This window comes from Daucus carota, chromosome 9, assembly GCF_001625215.2.
Source record: "Daucus carota subsp. sativus chromosome 9, DH1 v3.0, whole genome shotgun sequence".
Classification (NCBI taxonomy): Eukaryota; Viridiplantae; Streptophyta; class Magnoliopsida; order Apiales; family Apiaceae; genus Daucus; species Daucus carota.
In genome coordinates, this window is record NC_030389.2 from 1,238,739 (window position 1) to 1,257,974 (window position 19,236).

Genomic DNA, 19,236 nt, shown 5'->3' on the forward strand with positions numbered 1-19,236 from the left:
AGAGAGTATACTCGGGAAAGGTAATACAGCTGCAAAATCCAATTGTTTTACATCAATTAATGTTTTAAATCAATAAATTTCTCGCTGTCAAAATGTGCATGATTTTCTCGATCGAGCTTCCACAAAAGTCCCTTGAATACAAAAAGTTTCAGTACTCGTCTGCTCCCAACAATTTAAGCATCGGTAAATGTACTGAGATCATTATTTCAAATTTTACCTTATGCTGATTTGACTAGTGACAATCCAGTCACCCCCTTTTCAAATCTTAACTCGAACGGTCATCCTTTTCCCAGTTTTTCACCGCAGTAAAAAGTCACACATCTTCTTTCAAATATTCATCTTTTTCAAACACAGTGAGAACTGAGCTGAGAAGTTAAGCTCAAAATTCTCAATGGCCATCCCTCGAGCTCAGCCCTCTTCCAAAGTACACTACTTCTTGTTTTTATGCATTTTACGTCCCGTAAAGAAAGCGAGAGAGATAAAACTAAAAGATTTTGTGTATGCAGAATAACAAGGCTTTGGACACAAAGAAAAAGATTTTGAAGAACAGGGAGCACAAAACAGTAAGAATGCTTTTCTTTTTTATCTCAAAGACCCCCTTACATTTTGTATTTGCTTTGTATGATACATTGTCGAATGTAAGCTTATTCCGTACAAATTTGTTATTCAAGTATTTATGGAAACAGTGTATCGGTATTCAAAACCGGGTATTTAAGAAAATAGCCTTATATTTAGGTATCCTAAAACGTGTTTCTAATTTATTTTTTCCCAAATTTAGTTTGCAGTGTATGATTGGTTCAACTCATAATAATAATAATGAAACCCTTTATATGCATATCAACCACCTAATTAAAATTAATCACATGTATGTCACGTCATTTAGAAAAAGAATTGGGAATGAAATTTGGGTTACGCAGCACTACTTATTTAGGACATATTTGGATGGGTTAAGGGTCCTTATTTTCTTGTGAAATCATTTAAAAGTTCAGAGAAGTGTTTAATAATATGTTCTTTTTTCTTGTAAATTATTTGTTTACAAGCAAGTCTCTTCTTAATATTTTAAGATATATGATTCAAAACTGGCATGATTGTTTACAAGTGTTCCCACATTTTAATTTTGATAAAAAAAAAAAAAAATTGATACCTTATACAGACTGTTTCCTCTGATCTTGACAAGGGTATAGCACCGAAGGTGGAAACAGGAGATGGTCATGAATTTGATGGCGAGAAATCCTCTCCAATGGACCGAGCTCTGGAGATACAAGCAAATTTAGCATCCAAGTTCCCTAGTTTTGTGAAGAATATGCTTCCATCACATGTTGCTGGTGGATTTTGGCTGGTAAACAATTGGTTACTGGAGTGATTTTTCTGAAGAAAAGTTAAATCGTGTTGTTGATTTAGTTGTGTTCTAATTGCTGGATTTTCCTCCAATGACAGGGTCTTCCAAAGAAGTTTAGTGAAATGCATTTGCCAAAGCATGATAAAACTGTTGTTCTTGTGGATGAAACTGAGCTCGAACATGAGACCAAGTACCTTGCTGAAAAGACTGGACTTAGCGGTGGATGGAGAGGGTTCTCCATAGCTCACAAATTGAAGGAGAAAGATGTTTTGGTTTTTCATTTGATCCAAGAATGCAAATTCAAGGTAATGGCTGAACTTTTACTGCATCAGTCAATTATCTTACTTTCAGATGACAAGTGCTTGTTCCCGAATGATATGCCTTGTGCTGAGTCGTAAATCCCTAATGCTCTAGCTTGCAACCCCTGCAAAGAAAAAGTATAGATCACAGATTAGTAATTTTGATTTAAATGTGTTATTTTGAGTTATTGAGTTCTAGTGCTTCGGCATTGAGAGACAGGACATAACACAGCTAAGTCGTTAGCCAAGAGAATGAAACATAGCAAGCTTTTCTTATTGCATTTCTTGTGCAGGTCTATATTGTGAGAGCTAATGCCTTGTCTGAAATTGATGGAGCTATCAGTCTTCTAAACTTAGGTGCTCGTGTCACAAAAATGAATGGCGGTAAGGTCATGTACTGTTCATATTTTCTTCTGACTAATGCTTCCAATTAGTTGACAGTATCAGCTTTTGATATGAACTTGAAAAATCTTTATGAAGAGGGGCTGAAGATTACTGTTATGGCACCAGAGGAACATTTCAATCAGTATTCTCCGGTCCACAGTGTTCAAGAGAAAGACATGGTTGCCCTTAGAAATAATGTTGATGCTGCAGCAGATAACTATAAGATGGACACTGACAATTCTGGCTCAGACGATGTAGATGGCATCAGGTTTGCTCATTCCGTTGTTGATTTCAAAGATGTGAAGGGATATGAAAATTTCAGTATTATTGTGGATAGATTGATTATAGATTGCGAGATACCACACGACCTTCGGGTAAAATACTATGAGCTTTGCTGCAGTCAGAACTCGTACCTCCATGACGAACTCATTGATGGGCTAAACTTGCGACTAGTAGTAGGGGTCATTTTTGAAATCATCAGCATTGCTGATGCTATTAGATCTTCCAAGACTCGCAAATGTGAAGATCTGAAAGCATGGGACAACAGTTTGAAAGCCTTCGAGATTTTGGGCATGAAAGTAGGATTTTTACGTGCCAGGATAAATAAGCTTCTGATTCTCTCATCTGATTTAGAAGATGCTCTGAAACGCAAGATTGTTGAAAAAGCGAAAGCAGAAGAGGAACTGGAAGTTCTTGAAATTAAGCGTAGTAGAGTGAAAGAGCTGATTGAAAATTCAGATTACGAGATCCAGGCTATGAAGAAAAAGTCCAAGAACCTTGAAGCTGCATTTCTGGAAGAGTCACAGGCACCATGGTGAAAGCCTAAGTAATTATCATGCAGGAGCTGCTAAAGCGAAACCTTTTTGAGCCCAAGTAATTATCATTTTTCTATGTTGTAAATCTAACAGTTGGGCTTACAAAATATTGTGTAACTAATTGTACTTTTGCACTGATTCTCATTGTTATACATTTGGGTATGAGTAGAATATTGTTGCAGAATATATCTGGAAAACTTGTTATGCAACGAAATTACAGTTTTTTAAAAAATACTAGAAAATAACCTGTTCCAGTCACGAGTCCCAAACTTCTGAACCTAGTTACTAGTTGCACAATGCCAGGTAAAAAAACTTGCACTCTTGAAGATAATTACAGGGTCAAACAAGAAGTAACAGCTCTGGAACTTTGGAAGAAGTTAAAATTTTCAGCTATATATCATTTGAGAACTAAAATTTACAAATTAGAGCATGATTCTTTGACTGTTAACTTTTATGACAAAGATAATGGGACAATCACAGCATATATCACATCATCTACATCATCTCATGACGAGGTTATATGAAGGCCAATCCTCAAGCTTTGTAATGTCTTCATGCAGAAGCTCCTCTTCCAGACGACGACGGGTGCATTACATCACTGACTATTTAATACAAAGAAATAATCATTATCTTGTACCGAGAGCTAATTCAATCACCACAAAAATATTGGAATACAGATGTCGAGTGCAAAGAGGAATTTAAACCAAAAGAAGTAAAGAGTGCATATACTGAAACTAACCATGATATCAGGAGTCTTGTTGAGATGACAAGCACTCAATAAGTCGGAAATGGTACAAAGTGTTTCGGCATACTACCAAATTACAAGAGCACATCACCACATGTCTTAATGAGGGAAACTAAGTTTAGATACAAGCATTAAGCAGAAACTTTCACATAATACCTGAGAAGAACGATGTATAGGGTACTCATCCATACAAGTGAAGTGACCAAGTCTCCTGAGCGTCCTCCAACCTCAGTACTATTGCTCAGTAACTCTCCTCAGTACTATTGCTGATCCCAAAATCTAACGGCATTTACCAACAGATTCTCAGGCACCATGTCAAGTGAAATAGTAAAGAACATATAAGACTTGGCTAATTTCAGATTATCTGCAGACCAGCTATACTCAACTTGTTAGAATATATAGCAAACTCAACCTTCTATAACCCGTATTCATTGCATATTTTTCTCTTAAGCAAGATAAAGATGGGTCAAGGTACACTCAACATTGCTTCTAATAGAGTTTTTACCTATTGCCGCTCCTTGAATCTCCAGCTTTAAGCTTAGTCAACTTTAAAGGAGAACATGCATGCATGGTGAATAGCACGAGTCTGTATTAGTCTATCCATGTCTTGATCGCTTCAGAAGAACATAAGTCAGTGCTTTAAAGCTTGGATTCGTGGTGTTAAAAAGAGGATCACATGCTAGCTAGATCATCCATGATTACAAGGGATGCAATTTTAACAAGGTTTCGAGAATGAAGCATTTTTTTTTTTACTTTTCTTGATTAAGTTTGAAGTCCATATGAGAGAGAATCAGACTTATGTGCCAATTGATCAAATTTGTCAATAAGAAGAAAATGATCTTATACTAGACAGATACATGAATTTCAAATCAGAAACATGATACTCGTAAAACAAACATAAACATGATTTTCAACACAGAAAGTTCAGAAAACCTTATTTCTTAAAGTGTCAATTATTTTTACATATTTTCCACAGTATGTTTCACCGTTGTCAGCATTTATTTCCGGCAAACTATACCATGCCCCTTGGACAGCCCCCTGGTACAATCCAACGTACCATATTCGATATCCAAGGCACCCTTTTCAGTAGCATCTGTAGTCGGAGAAAAGATGCAGTTCCTGCAATCCGAAGACAAAAGTGAAGAAACCTTGTATTTATCTTCTCCTCCCACAACTGGCATGGCCACTCCAGGTTTTGCTGCAGGATTCTCAAAATCAGGGCGATAAGTCCGGCCTAGTACGCCTTCAACCTCAGGTGAAAGTCTAGAGAAAGTGAATTGCACTTCCAAATGAGCAAAACAGTCATTTGATGGTATTTGGTAATTATGAACCCTGTCATCCTCCTTGGTCACTGGAACCACCCTAACCGAAATCTCAACAACATTCGGGATGGAAAAAACGACATCATTTCTGCTCGATATCCTCTCAGCTTTTATGTTCCCTTGTTCTGATTTCCAAACAGAGAGCTCTGTTTCTTCTAGAATCACATCCTCATCATTGTACACAAGTTTTAAATGATCAATATTGTCGTTCCATGCAGCCGCCTTGGTGGCCTCAATTGAGAACTTCTGGGAGCCATACTGGATTCCTAGGGCTTGAATCCATGTGTAGTCCCTGGTGCGTCCAGCTGGACGTAGGCCAATGAAGCGCGCATTTATTTGAAGGTTATGATCAGAAACTAAGCTGAAATGCTCATTGCTTCTGCCATGGAAGTAAAAGACTATCCCATCTCCACCAATAAATCGCGGATCATAGCATGCAGCTCCACTACTATTGCAATCCGGCTTTCTATCTGCAATCAAACAAGTAAACTTTCATGCAATTTAGGCCGTCTGGACAAACTTAAAAAAAGTGATTTTTTGTTTAAAGTAAAGAAGTGGATCAGAAGTGAGAAGTATATAAGTTAATAAAGTGTCTGGAAAAGAAGTAGAAGCTCTGAGGGAGAAGCTAGCATTCTCAACTTCTTAAAAGTGTTTCTACTTATTTACACAAACGGGTCAAGAAAAGCAGAAGCCAGAAGCAGCTTATGCTTCTTAAAAACAAACAGGATAAAATCTAGATTAGAAGGCACTATATATAGTGATAAAATTTGTACGCTTGCACACGGCCTCGCATTTAGGAGACTCGCAGTTGATATAGCAAGCTTTAGCGTGGGGATATGGCGCTGGCCTAAAGCTGGGGCATTCTATTGGGCATGTGATATTCTTCCGGAAACATGGGCTATCAGGTCTGTAGCATGTGTAAGTCCTTTGAGCATGGACTTGAATTGCACCACAGAGAATGAAAACAAATAATGTTGATATGGAGCACTTGAATATCTTCATTTTCTTGTAAGATGAGAGACTACTCAAGAGATGGTAAGTACAAATGTAATGCTTCCTTGTTATGGGATTTATAGTAGTTTTCAAGTAATGTATCAGGTTCTACTAAACTTGCAACTGCACTTTGCGGATTTTCTAAATGTATGAGTTTGTGTGCAGCTTTATGTGCTTCTAAACTCAACTATTGACCATTTCAAAGTTGGATACAATGGCTGGCATCATACAAATGTTTGACTAGCTGGATTTAATTATTTTCGTCAATTTAAATAAGGTTCTTGCGAGAAGAAAAAATAGTTTTAATAAATAATCTTTTCTTCTTTCAAAATATATTGTGACCACAATCTTCCAAGATTATCTCGGGTATAATATTCTCTTTGGATTTTTTCACGTAATTTGGGAGTAAAATTCAAATGTATTTGACAAATTCTTTTTCTAAAGAAAAGATAGATGATAAATTTAATATCTACTTTTTTTTTTTGAATTTTTGCACATAATTTTAGTAAATAACAATATATTTTGGATTTTTCAATATTTTTAGAATCTATTTTTTTTTTGAATTTTTGCACATAATTTAGTACATAACAATATATTTTGGATTTTCCAATATTTTTAGTGAATGACAATCTATAATTTATATATCTATTCACAAAATTTCAAAAAATAATAACGAGAAGTATTCTTTTACCGGCTAACAGTGAAAGTGAGACCTGAGAAAGGAGTGGGTATAAAATGTCAATCTTCTCCTAAACTTGTAAGACATTATAATGAGACGGAAATATAATGTCACTATATTTTGAAACTACTATGTTATTGTTATATTATTTATATGGTATATGTTTCAATATACTCCCTCAGTTTCATTACGTTGTAAATGTTTTTGAAAGAGAGTTCTGACATCCATTTTAGGGCTTATACATAGTATATTTTCATAAATTATTTTAATTTTTTTTCTTCTAAATAAAAATTAATATTAAAATGATTATTTAGGAAAAGAAAATTTTAAAACTAAGTGTTTGAACTATAATTTATATACGTCTCAAAATGCGTGTCAAACAATATAAAAAACTGTTAATAAATAGAAAACACAGAGGAAGTATAAGATAATAGATGATGAGAAATTTTTATGAAAATTTGATAAAATATAGTCTATATAATGTGGTTGTCCAAACTGTTTTGTACTTGTTTAGTATTTTAGTCTAAGACAAGAGTTTTAATTTTTCATTTATGTTATTCTTGATTTGAATCATTAACTAGTTGAGAAGCCGCGCGTTGCAGCGGCCTATAAAAATTATATTAATGATTCAATATTAATATTTGTAGAATGCAATAATTTTGTGGATGTTAATAAAAAGTATAATAATGATTAAAAATTAATATTTGTCGAATAAAATAAATTTTATATTATAAAAATCTTGATGTAATACCAATACTAATATATAAAATTGCATAATTGGACTATAAACCATTGTGAAAAAATGAAAATAAATTTATACACGTAATTAACAATTTAAAGCACGACGAATCTTAATTTTATTTGTGTTTTTTGTTTGAAAATTAATGATCATGTTCTTACATTGTCACCTTCCTCCAATTTTTTTTGGATTGATTGTGCACAAAAACATCTAACTTAAATCCGTGAGATAGTGGTCTATAACTACCCTTGCTTGTAACGATCTTTATTTTTTAAAACTGTATGAACAGTCTTCACTTAAAAGTTGCTTGAACGGAGCTTCTAATATATCTGAAACTAAAAAAAGTAGTTCTAATTTTTGATATTTTTCATCCAAAAATTCCAGAAAATTAGAAAAATAGAACGGAGCGATGTGAGAGGCACCACCTACACGCCCCTCACTTTTCTTTCATAGAAGTACATTGATAGTGTAAAATTAAGTTAATTGATTGGTGCGACGGATAATTTTAAATTGAAAATATATCTTAGACAAGGTGGATTTGGCAAGTTTTTGAAGAATGTTAAATGATACTTGAGGCATGTAGAAATTAAAGTGTTTATCTCATGCTTTTTAACCTTTTTCCTCTTTGTTTTTAACTATACTAGTTGAGAAGCCGCGCGTTGCGACGGCCTATAAAAATTATATTAATGATTTCATATTAATATTTGTGGAGTGCAATAATTTTGTGGCGGTTTATAAAAAGTACATTAATGATTAAAAATTAATATTTGTAGGATAAATTAAATTTTATATTATTAAAATCTTGATGTAATATCAATACTATGTATAAAATTGCAAAATTGGACTATAATTCATGGTGAAAAGGTGAAAATAAATTTCTACACGTAATTAACAATTTAAAGCACGGCGAATCTTAATATTATTTGTGTTTTTTTTAAAAGTAATCATGTTCTTACATTGTCACCTTCTTCCAATTTTTTTAGATTGATTGTGCACAAAAACATCTAACTTAAATCCGTGAGATAGCGGTCCATAACTACAGCCTTGCGTGTAACAATTTTTATTTTTTAATATGGTATAAAAAGGGTAACTTTTATATTTGATACTGAAAAGGTAGGTAGATTTAATTGTTGATATTTTGAAAAAGATAGTTATGAAACTTGCTTCTAATATATCTGAAGCTAAAAAAGATAGTTTTAATTTTTGGTATTTTTCATCCAAACATTCCAGAAAATTTAATGGTGGAAAAATGAAAACAAATTTATACACGTAATTAACAATTTAAAGAATGACGAATCTTAATTTTATTTGTTTTTTTTTTGAAAAGTAATCATGTTCTTACATTGTCACCTTTCTCCAATTTTTTTGGATTGATTGTGCATGAAAACATGTAACTTAAATCTGTGAGATAGCGATCTATAACTACCCTTACTTGTAACAACATTTATTTTTTAATACTGTATAAACAACCTTTACTTAAAAGTTGCTTGAACGGAGTAAACAGATAATGCATGAATAATTTTTTCCTGTATACAAAGTAAATCATATAAAAATTAACAATAAACATGCCTGATGAACAAAATAAATATTATAAACATATAACCAACAAACATACATCACTAATAGTTAATTTATTGATATCAACCATCAATATCATGTCAAGACTATATTCTTTTCCCGTGTTTAGATTTGTCGACTCCAATATAGTGGTCTATAACTACCTTTGCTTGCAACAACCTTTACTTTTTTAATACTATATAACCAGCCTTCACTTACGTTGTAGAAGAACGGCACCTCCGAGTTAGAAATCGAGCAAGAGAATTATCACAAGAGAGAGGTGGTAGGGTTGTGGTATTGAGAGAGGAGGTTCCGTTTAGATCATCCAAAACCCGACAATTTATAAAGGTATTTATTAGTGCAGAGAGACTTGGGTGCTACTCTTTCCCATAATTAAATAATCTGAAACATAATTAGATTAAAACTTTCAAGCTACTATATATTCCATAAATAATTTGTCTTTCCCATAATTAAATAATCTGAAACAAAATCAGATTAAAACTTTAAAGCTACTATATTCCATAAATAATTTGAAACAAAATCAGATTCTGAAACTTGCTTCTAATAGACCCGAAACTAATAAAGGTAGTTCTAATTTTTGATATTTTTCATCCAAAAATTCCAGAAAATTAGAAAAATAGAACGGAGCTATCTGAGAGGCGCCACCTACACGCCCCTCGCTTCTCCTTTATATAAGTATATTGATGATTTGTAGTTTCACGGTGGTGAATATCTTTTAGGATTTAGATAAAAATTATATTGAGTATTTTTGAGAATATCATTTAAATACAAGTAGAATAGACAATTGTGACTGAATAAATAGAAAGCACCGGTCACAATTGCCCAGGTTATGATGAAAAATATCTGTTACCAATGTTCCAATCGCTAATTATTCAAAAATTCTTTTAACATGTACTAGCCTTAAACCCGTGAAAAGCACGGGCGGCTATATAATTTTAAATTTATTATATATAATTTATATTTTAAAATCATTTTTCAGTGTTTTACTATTAATGAATTGAAATCTTATTAAATTATATTAACAGGCTGGTAACTTTAAAATTGAGCTTTTGCAATATATATTTTTATATTTTCTATTATAATATATATTTATTTATAAGTATTTTTGAATATTAATTTATGTTATTAATGGTAGTTGTAATTTCTGTATGTTATTGATATTAGTCTTATTTCCTTTTTTTAACTAATTATAAATTATATTTAAAAGAAAAATAATGGACTTTTTGTGTTATAACCTTGAACCCGTGTGAGGCATGGGGAGTATATAGTATTTTCCTTTTTTTAACTAATTATTATTTTTATTTTTTTATTTTTTATGTTTATAAAAAAAATATTATCATTTTGGAGTAAAAGACATTAGAACAAATGTATTTTTAAGTTATGCATTTATTAATAGTTATTATATAATAGTAATATAGATTAATGATAGTAAATTTACTTTTTTCATTTTTCAACTAATTATAAATTAATTAAAAGAATAATGGTGGAGTTTTTATCTTTTAGTATATCAAACTTTTTAGAGACTATGAGAACTCTACGTGTAGCAGACTTTTACTTATAAAGTTAATCACCAAAACAACATCAACAAACCAAAATTTTGTACGACGACAAATTATACCCATATTGACTTATTATAATATAGATAAATAGATTAATTCTTTTAACATGTCGGAAATTGCCCGGCTTATGATGTTTCTTGTTTATTAGCTTAACGTGTATTAATTCTTGATTTCACTGTGTGCTTGTGTTGAGGGACACTAACATGATATTTGAATGTAAATAGTTGTGTAGATTTTGCTGTTGTGTTGTGTGTGTTGAATTGTATTTAGTATAGGTCTTCAGTTTTATATTTACTACCAATTTTTGTGTGTCTTCTTTGTCCTATGTGTTTGATATAGTTCATCTGGATTAAATACATGTGTTTAGTTGCTGATATTGAATGTGCAAAATCGTGATAAGTTTGCTATGTATGTATTGTGTTTTGTGTATTTGATATATTTCGATCCTATTGGGGAAGTGGATTTAATTGTAGGATTGAAGCAAAAATTGTATTTTCAAAATTGTGCTGATTTTCTATGTACGTGTGATATAGTCGGTAATAATTTGTGTTGGAATTTTGTTGCTATTATCAAAATATAAAGGACTGTGTTGATTTTTCTGTGTGTGCGTATGTGTTGATATAGGTTAATATATTCATTTATGATCGTTACAAAGATGTGAATAATGGCACATATTTCGAATGATGTAATTGATGGTCTAGAGCAGTTATATAGGGGCAGTAGCTAAAATCTCGTATAACAAAAAGTGGACTGTGTTTTTAGTTAATGTTAACTCGTGCATACTTATGACAGTGGCTCATCCAGTTCAAAATGTGGATAAAAATGTTATTGGTGCTCAAGATACCTTTTATGTGAGATTTCATAGAAACCCGGTTCATTATAGAGTGCAAGTACTAAAGTACAATTTTCAGGGCGATTAATGATAATGCGTTGCTACTGCCCAGCTACAGTTGCACCTGCTGTTTTCACATTTGCTGATCATTCCATCTTAAGCTCGACAAGTTTGAATTACATCTCGCATGTGGACCAGCGAGATTGGAGTATATTATGTGGAAGAATCTGCTCTGATCCTTTTGATATAGGACAACATTACTAGTATTTTATATAATGTTGTGAAACGGTAAAAAAATATTGTGAAACGGTAAAAAATTACATAATCTGAATATTAAATTTTTGTTTCAGTGTTATCATTTTGTATTGAACATTTTGTATTAGTGAAAGGATTTAGATATATAAGAGTCGATCAAATGGCTCAACAAATTAAAAAAATTACATTTCTGAAATACAATTTGAAGCACGCTATCACCATACAATCTGTACAAGTAACTGTTAAAAACTTCTTTCAAGAGGAAACAATTGATACTAATACTGACCTCAACATTATTTGAGAGAGTCAGTCATATAATTTTTGATGAAGGGAGCACGCCAAGTAACAAAACCTAGCCATGGAACAAAACCACCACTGCTACTCAAGCTCATCACTGTCAGGACTGGCTTCTATTTATAAGGATTGTATTTAATCTTATATATCTTTTAAATTATGACTAGCTAGAAGATGATGCCATGAAACTTAAATGCATCTTGCAATTTTGTAGGTAATCCTAAAGTCCTTTATCGGCATGTCACAGCAGCTAACGTCCTTCTTGATGCAAAGTAGGATTTTCTGATACCCCAGTTATGAGTTTTTGTTATATACTTATGAGTAATTTCCTTGTATATTATTTTGTTGAAAAGGTTTGTTTGATGTTATTTTTATATCTGATTTTTATACATTACGGAATAATTAAGACTATCGAGACAACTTGTTGTTGTCCAGATACAAAATATAAAGATAGTAAGCTGATCAATAATATATCTTTCCTTCAGCTGGTTTAAACCCTGAACCAAAAGCTCGTGAGAACTATTCTATTTCAAATATATTCTTCTCTAGCGAACCAGTTTCATATTACCTTATTTCACAAGCTGGATACACAACAATAAGCCAAAATATAAAAGAAGCGAGTATAAATGTAACATCTGGGATTATCCGTGTAATTATTTGAATGATTAATGAATATTATATGAATATTATGTGAATTTCTGTGAATTAATTGGTTCCTGTTCTATTAATTTAGTTACGTATTTCTGGTTAAATTTGAGGAATACCAATTTTTATATGCTCAGTACAAAATATAGTTTATTTAGATATTTTCATATCGATTTATGTATTGTCGTATGATTTTATATTTGATTTATGGATTTAATTACGTATATTACATTTAATTATTAATTATTTTGATTTTACGAAAACCGTCAACCTGTAACGGTACCGAGATTTTACTTCCCGAAAATTTCAACAAAATTCATCTTTAGCCTAATTTGAATATTCCGGACACTTTTCATGTTTTGACTCTTTCGATCCGGAGTACGGTTTGTTCCGGAGCCGGTCCGGTGGAGCTTTTCGGTATTTTAAATTATCGATAATTATCTGGTTGTCTCGATAAACGTGAAACTAGATATTTTGATTATTATATTATTTCTTATCTCGTAATAAGTGCAAACGGGACCCGCATACTAATGACTGATTAAAAAGCCCCATTTTGATAGTTATCTCGAAAACCGGTACCGATTGGACCTGTTTTATTAATATAAAGCTATTAAACATTGTATTCTCGTGTCATATATGATCCAGAGGGGTATTAATTATTTGTAATTATAAATAGCCTTAACCGTACTTTAATTCATTGGGGAAATCATAATCTCAGTTAAACACGGGTTTATCGAGAGAGTGTTCTTCGTGTTCTTGAGATTCAAACGAAGATTTGGAAGCGTTATCGGACTCAGATTTCAGTATTCAAGTATCCAAATCGAAGGTTTTGGCGAGTAGAATCATAATCCAACCTCAGAATCAGTGCAGAATCATCAGGTGGGTTCGGATTTTTGATTTTAAATTCGGATTAAATAAGCTTTAAATAGGGCTTTTTGATTTTGAAGTTATTGATGTGTTTTGATGATTGTATGTTGTAGAGAATTGAATTGTGAGCATTTTCATATATTATATGCTTGATTTGGAGTTCAATAACATGTAGAAAAGTCAGTTTGATTATTGAAACTGTGTTCTTGGTGTTCTTGAGTTTGTTGCCGGAAAAGTTTGAGTTTTGGCCGGATTTTTCGATCCGTTAAATCTGGGTTGATATGGATAGTACCATTAGGAAGAGCATGTGAAGAGGAAGCTAGTCATGTCTTTAAATCGTGTGTTGGAGCTCGAAATCGAGCTAATCGGAGAATTAAAGTAACTCGCCACCGGCGAACTTCGGAAGGATTTTCCGGCCACCACACGCATCCACCATAAAAACTGAAGCCACCAACGTGTTCCTCGTGTAGAGAGCTTCAAATCTACACCTTGGTGTTGAGTTTGGAGCTCCGTATCGATTTTCCGGCGGAAATCCGGTGAAGATCGCCGGAGATGGTGACCGGAGGGGTCAAATTGCAATTTGACCCCCGAACTTTTGAAGATGTTGCAATCAGACCCTGTAGTTTCTGAATTGTCAGTTCGGTCACCCCTAAAGTTTTTAAAACTATCATTTTAAACCCTGAACTTTTAAAATCTTTGGGAAAGTTTTATTTATTTAATTTAATTTTGAAAATCATTTATGTTAATTTCAAAAAATTAGTTTTAATTATTTATTAATTCAAAAATAATTCTGATTTAAATTATTAATTAATTTTAATTAGTAATTAATTATTATAATTAGTCAATTAATTTAAATATTAATTGATTAATTGTTTTAATTAATTATTAATTAATTATAATTGATTTATTAATTAGATTTAATTATTTTAAATGATTTTAAAATTCCGAAAAATAGTTTCGAGCTTTGAAATATTATTCTAAAACATGTTTGAAGCTCGTTAATTGATTTCAAAAGATTTCGGACTTGATTTCGAGTACCCAAAATTTATTATTTATTTATAAAATGATTCTCTGACCCGTTTTAATTCCGAAAAATGTTTTAAAATCCATATCAAATGCCAGAAAACTCCTTTTAACTTCAAACCTTCTTTGAAAGATGAATTTCATTAAATATCTTATTTGATATGTGTTATGTGATATCTGATTGATGTGTTACGTGTCTATGTGAATCTTATATGATTGTTTTGGCATATCTTTTAATCCGTAAATCGGATTTGGGTGAAACGAAGGGTAGATAGAAACTCGTTGCGAAGGTGTGATAATAAGAATAGTATGAGATTATATATTGATAAAGAATTGTTGTGATTAGCAGAAGAAGCGAGACGTAGAAAGGGAAAGCAAGTGGTGATAGAGTAATATAGCGAGCAAGCATAGTTGAAACTTGAGATCAGCTATATAAGGCAAGTTCCCTGAGACTTTCCTTCAGATATCTACTGTATCTGTTGTGATTATTTAGCGAGTTTTTTTTTAAGCACTGTGATCTAGTGAATTATAACATGGATTATTTATCCTAGTGATTTTTGAACCTTCAACCAGATTCCTTGAATTATAATATGGAGTATTTACTTTGTTGATTCTTGAACCTTTGACCCGATTCTTTGATACCTGCTACGAAACCTATTTCAATTGTAAACCTTCAATCTTTAAAACTTCTAAATGATTACCATAAGAACCTAATTTCATTTCAAGAACATACCCTCGATACCTCAACCAGTTACCAATCACACATCCTTCAGACCTTAACCACATGATCAACACCAAATAACGTTTGTTATGACATATACCTTACAGTTGCTTGATTCTTTCCATAAACTCAAGTTTCTTGATCTTAAAAGTATTCATTTATACTTGGATCCTGTTTGTGAACCTAGAACCCTTCTTCATATAAATATTAAACTTTGATATACTTTGTCATCCAATCATGCGATATCTGATTCTTTGATAAACCCTGAAGTTGTTCTCATTTCTCTTCTGAAATACATCTGAGACACTTTGAATAGTGGTCTGCTTCTGCTTCAAAATTTATTTATGATATTGGTGTTTCGATTTTATTGAATAATATTGTTGATCATCTTGATTGTGATAGAATTGGATAGTTTTCTAAACTTGGACCAAATGAATGGTCAGACCAGATGAGTGGTCGCTTTAGGCCAATGTGTGCCTTGGATCCAGTAAACGAGCATGGTGGGACCTGCTCGGGGTTAGTGTCTGACTGATCAGCAGCCTAACCTTTGATTTTTAAAAATAAATTTAATATCCAATTCTAATTGATACTCTAAAAGAAAAAAAAAATCTTGATATTGAGATTGATTCCATTAGACACTGGTTTCCTTCAGCTTATGATTAATATTTTAAAATTGATATTGTTATACTTGCTGAGCTCGTTAGCTCACTCTTGCGATACTTTATGTTCTTTCCAGTGAAGGCAGAGAAAGTTGGTAACGATGACCCTCAGGCTAGTGGTAAGGCCAGGATTCCAGGCTGAGAGATGGAGAGAGCTATCAGCAGCAATTGGCTTTTTATATATGTACTAGTTTGAATAACAAGACACAAATGATGTGTAAGCTTGTAAGAATTAAGTTTATATTTTGGGATTTGGGTTTGTAATAATTAAAGTTATGTTGTGGCTTGTTTTATACTTTAACCTGTTGCGATCCATGGACAGTTAAGGGTCACTGCATATATTATATTAATTATAGGTTTATGTTATGGTGTGGACCCCAAACTTCTGACCCGGGTTTGGAGGGCGTCACAGGTTGGTATCAGAGCGACAGGTTTTAAGTCAATGAAACAAGCCTAGATTGTTAGGTTGGGTAGAAGATTAGGACTAGAAATGAGTGATAGGTAGATAGAACGTTGAGAGGTTGAGGATAATTCGTAAAAGATTTAGGGTTGATTTTGGTAGTGGATACAGATTCTTATACGTGTTTGTTTATGTTGATTCTCAGAATATCAGGCATGTCAGGCCCCAGTACCCCGGTTCATTCGGATCATTCAGAGTCGACGGTTGAGGGACTTCCACTCCGTCCTGGAGTTGTACCGGTATCTCCACCCAGGGCACTTACACCCCCACCTGTAGCTGGACCTTCACGTCCACCTGGATACCCTCGTAGTGGACAGACCCCTATTGCACCTATACCACTTAGGATGATACCCCCACCTGCTCCCATGATACGACCTCCTATCCGTGGACCTCCACCAGAGCATGAGTCTTCTGGATTTTCAGGTGTCGGACCCTCTTATCCGTGTTCCCCTCTTTCGGTACCCTATCACTATTATCAGGCACTCTTGATGGAGAGAGAGGAGCTGTTGGGCCAGATTGGAGAGCTGACACAGGCGATGAGGGATCTAGATCCTAACAGGGGAGAGCGACAGTTGAGGGAGGAGATATGTGCTTTTAGGACAGATGCAGTAGAGAGATTATGTGGGATCACCGCACCACTTGGTACCCCTGGAGATATTATAGATTGGGCTCGTTGGGTCTTGGAGCAGCTGGATATTATCGGAGGCCCAGACTTCCCATAGGTCCGGAGTATATCAGATGTTGGAGATGATCAGTATTATAGTGAGTAGTGTGTATGATGCAGTGTGTAGTGAGTAGTATGTATCAGGTTAGCAGATTTTGACATGTATATATAGACTAGCGGAGCTGACTAGATGATAGGTATGTTGTTGTGGTTGTCAGCAGATTTTGACATGTATATATAGACTAGCCGAGCTGACTAGATGATGGGTTTATTGTTGCTGTTGTTGTACGTTACTTTTGTCGAAGCGCTTGACGCTTGTATCTCCAGCACTGACTTATATATATCAGCATCTTTTACTTTACAGTCTTGTCCTTTACTTTATCGCACTTGTTTTACTTTACTTTACTTTCAGTACCGATCATAAACTCTTGTGATAATATTGCACCCTTTCTTTTAATGCTTTACATTCTGTAAAGAAGCATGCAATTTATTTAGTTAAACAATCTCAAAAATGTTTTCAAAAATGTATAATTCTGTTTCCTTAAAAACCTTTTATAAAAAGAGAATTTGATTTAAAACGACTAAGTGAATTGTTTCTTCTTTACAGAATGCCTCCAACAAGACATACTCGTGCCAACAGTGATCCTGAAGGCACCAACAGCATCAATGATAACAATGATAACCAGAATGTCAACATAGGCCCAGTAGATCCTGCTGTGGCCCAACTAATTCAAATTTTGGCACAACAAACTGCTCATCTTACCCGACAACAGCAACATCAAGAGAATCCTAGGGTAACTTTTAAAACTTTTCAGGCAGTTAATCCTCCAGAGTTTAAGGGCTCAGCAGATCCTGTTGCAGCCCAAACATGGTTAAAGGAAATGGAAAAGTGTTTTGAATTAGTTCCAGCAAGTGAGGACCAGAAAACAAAGTTTGCCAGTCATTACTTAAAGAATGAAGCACGTATTGGTGGGAATCTGTAAAGAATATGGAAGGTACAGTTGAGATTACTTGGGAGAGGTTTAAGGAATTGTTTTTAGAAAAGTATTTTCCTAGGTTTCTTCAAGACCAAATGGAGTTGAACTTTTTAGAGTTGAAACAAGGAAATATGTCTGTGGTTGAATATGAGAATAAGTTTGCGGAATTGGCTAGGTTTGTGCCAACTTATGTAGAGACCGATAGGCAGAAAGCAAAAAGATTCCAACAAGGTCTGAAGCCTTGGATTAGAAGCAAGTTAGCTATTTTGCAATTAGAGACTTATGCGGCAGTGGTTGAGAAGGCAATGATTGCGGAGTCTGAAAATGAGTTGTTTCAGAAGTCTAAAGAGGATAAGAAGAGAAAGCCAGACAATAGAGAAGGACCATCCCATCAGGGGAGGTTCCAGAAGAAAGGGAAATTTCAAGCAGGAAGGAGTTCTAATTTTAAGAAGCAGAATATAGTCAATAGTGGACAAGGTGGTCGTTTCATTATGGGAAATCAGGCCAATCAGCAGAGGCCTTCTATACCAGAATGCCATATATGTGGCAAGAGACATGGAAGAGTGTGCAACAAGCCGAATGTAGTGTGCTTTAAGTGCAACCAGAAAGGACATTATTCTAGAGAATGCCAGAACCAACCAGCAATAAGAGATCAGGCGAATAAGAGCTCAACAAGCAAAGCTCCAGCTATAGGATATGCATGTTTCAAATGTGGGAAGCAAGGACATATGGCTAGGGATTGCAAAACATCAGCTCCAGTTAGTAATGCACTTAGAATCATGGGAACTGTTCCAGAAGTAAATGAGCCTCCTAGGGCAAGAGTCTTTGATATGTCAGTAAAGGATGTTATTCAGGATGCCGACGTGGTGGCAGGTACGCTTAATATAAACTCTTTAAATGCCAAGGTGTTAATTGATTCCGGAGCCACTAGATCATTTATTTCTCAAGCTTTTGTTGATAAGTTGAATTGCCCGGTTGAATTGTTGAATGAGGCTATGAATGTAGAGCTAGCTAATCAGGATCGTATTTCCATTAATCAAGTTTGTCCTAATTGTGAAGTTGAGATTTTAGGAAGTAAGTTTTGCGCCGACTTGATACCTTTCAAGTTGGGGGAATTTGATGTAATCTTAGGGATGGACTGGTTGTCTAAACATAGTGCGCAGATAGATTGTAAAAATAAGAAAGTAATACTAAAGGCACCAGACGACAAGGTAATAACGTTTAGAGGACAAAAGCAAGTAAAGAAGTTCTTAACCATGATTCAAGCAAAGAGGATGTTACGTCAAGGATGCGAAGCCTATATTGCTTATGTAATTGATAAAAGTCAAGAACCAGTAAAACTTGAAAATATTCCTGTAGTGAATGAATTTCCAGATGTGTTTCCGGA

General features: G+C 33.8%; 3 protein-coding genes across 3 annotated transcripts; 2 read left to right on the forward strand and 1 right to left on the reverse strand.

Annotated features, from left to right (window-relative positions):
- Nucleotides 1-228: 228 nt before the first annotated feature.
- On the forward strand, nucleotides 229-3,035 carry LOC108202156 (B3 domain-containing protein Os01g0234100). Its single transcript, XM_017370538.2, has 6 exons — nucleotides 229-424; nucleotides 507-563; nucleotides 1,178-1,339; nucleotides 1,438-1,644; nucleotides 1,932-2,022; nucleotides 2,119-3,035. Exons 1-6 carry the CDS (start codon nucleotides 392-394, stop codon nucleotides 2,838-2,840), a joined length of 1,272 nt encoding a protein of 423 aa, XP_017226027.1. The 5' UTR covers nucleotides 229-391; the 3' UTR covers nucleotides 2,841-3,035.
- Nucleotides 3,036-4,443: 1,408 nt separating this feature from the next.
- LOC108202315 (uncharacterized) lies at nucleotides 4,444-5,930 on the reverse strand. Its single transcript, XM_017370704.2, has 2 exons — nucleotides 5,678-5,930; nucleotides 4,444-5,374 (listed from the first exon to the last, which is right to left on the reverse strand). The coding sequence occupies exons 1-2, from the start codon at nucleotides 5,904-5,906 to the stop codon at nucleotides 4,581-4,583; spliced, it is 1,023 nt and encodes a 340-aa protein (XP_017226193.1). The 5' UTR covers nucleotides 5,907-5,930; the 3' UTR covers nucleotides 4,444-4,580.
- Nucleotides 5,931-16,238: 10,308 nt separating this feature from the next.
- On the forward strand, nucleotides 16,239-16,930 carry LOC135149264 (uncharacterized). The gene is made up of 2 exons (XM_064084475.1): nucleotides 16,239-16,249; nucleotides 16,354-16,930. Exons 1-2 carry the CDS (start codon nucleotides 16,239-16,241, stop codon nucleotides 16,928-16,930), a joined length of 588 nt encoding a protein of 195 aa, XP_063940545.1.
- Nucleotides 16,931-19,236: the final 2,306 nt, after the last annotated feature.

Coding starts and splice junctions, on each gene's coding strand:
- LOC108202315 (XM_017370704.2), bottom strand. CDS start 5,906: ATGAAGATATTCAAGTGCTCCATATCAACATTATTTGTTTTCATTCTC. Junction 5,375..5,677: donor ATGCGAGGCCGTGTGCAAGC/GTACAAATTTTA, acceptor GTTTGATTGCAG/ATAGAAAGCCGGATTGCAAT.
- LOC108202156 (XM_017370538.2), top strand. CDS start 392: ATGGCCATCCCTCGAGCTCAGCCCTCTTCCAAA. Junction 564..1,177: donor AGAACAGGGAGCACAAAACA/GTAAGAATGCTT, acceptor GATCTTGACAAG/GGTATAGCACCGAAGGTGGA. Junction 2,023..2,118: donor TGTCACAAAAATGAATGGCG/GTAAGGTCATGT, acceptor ATCTTTATGAAG/AGGGGCTGAAGATTACTGTT.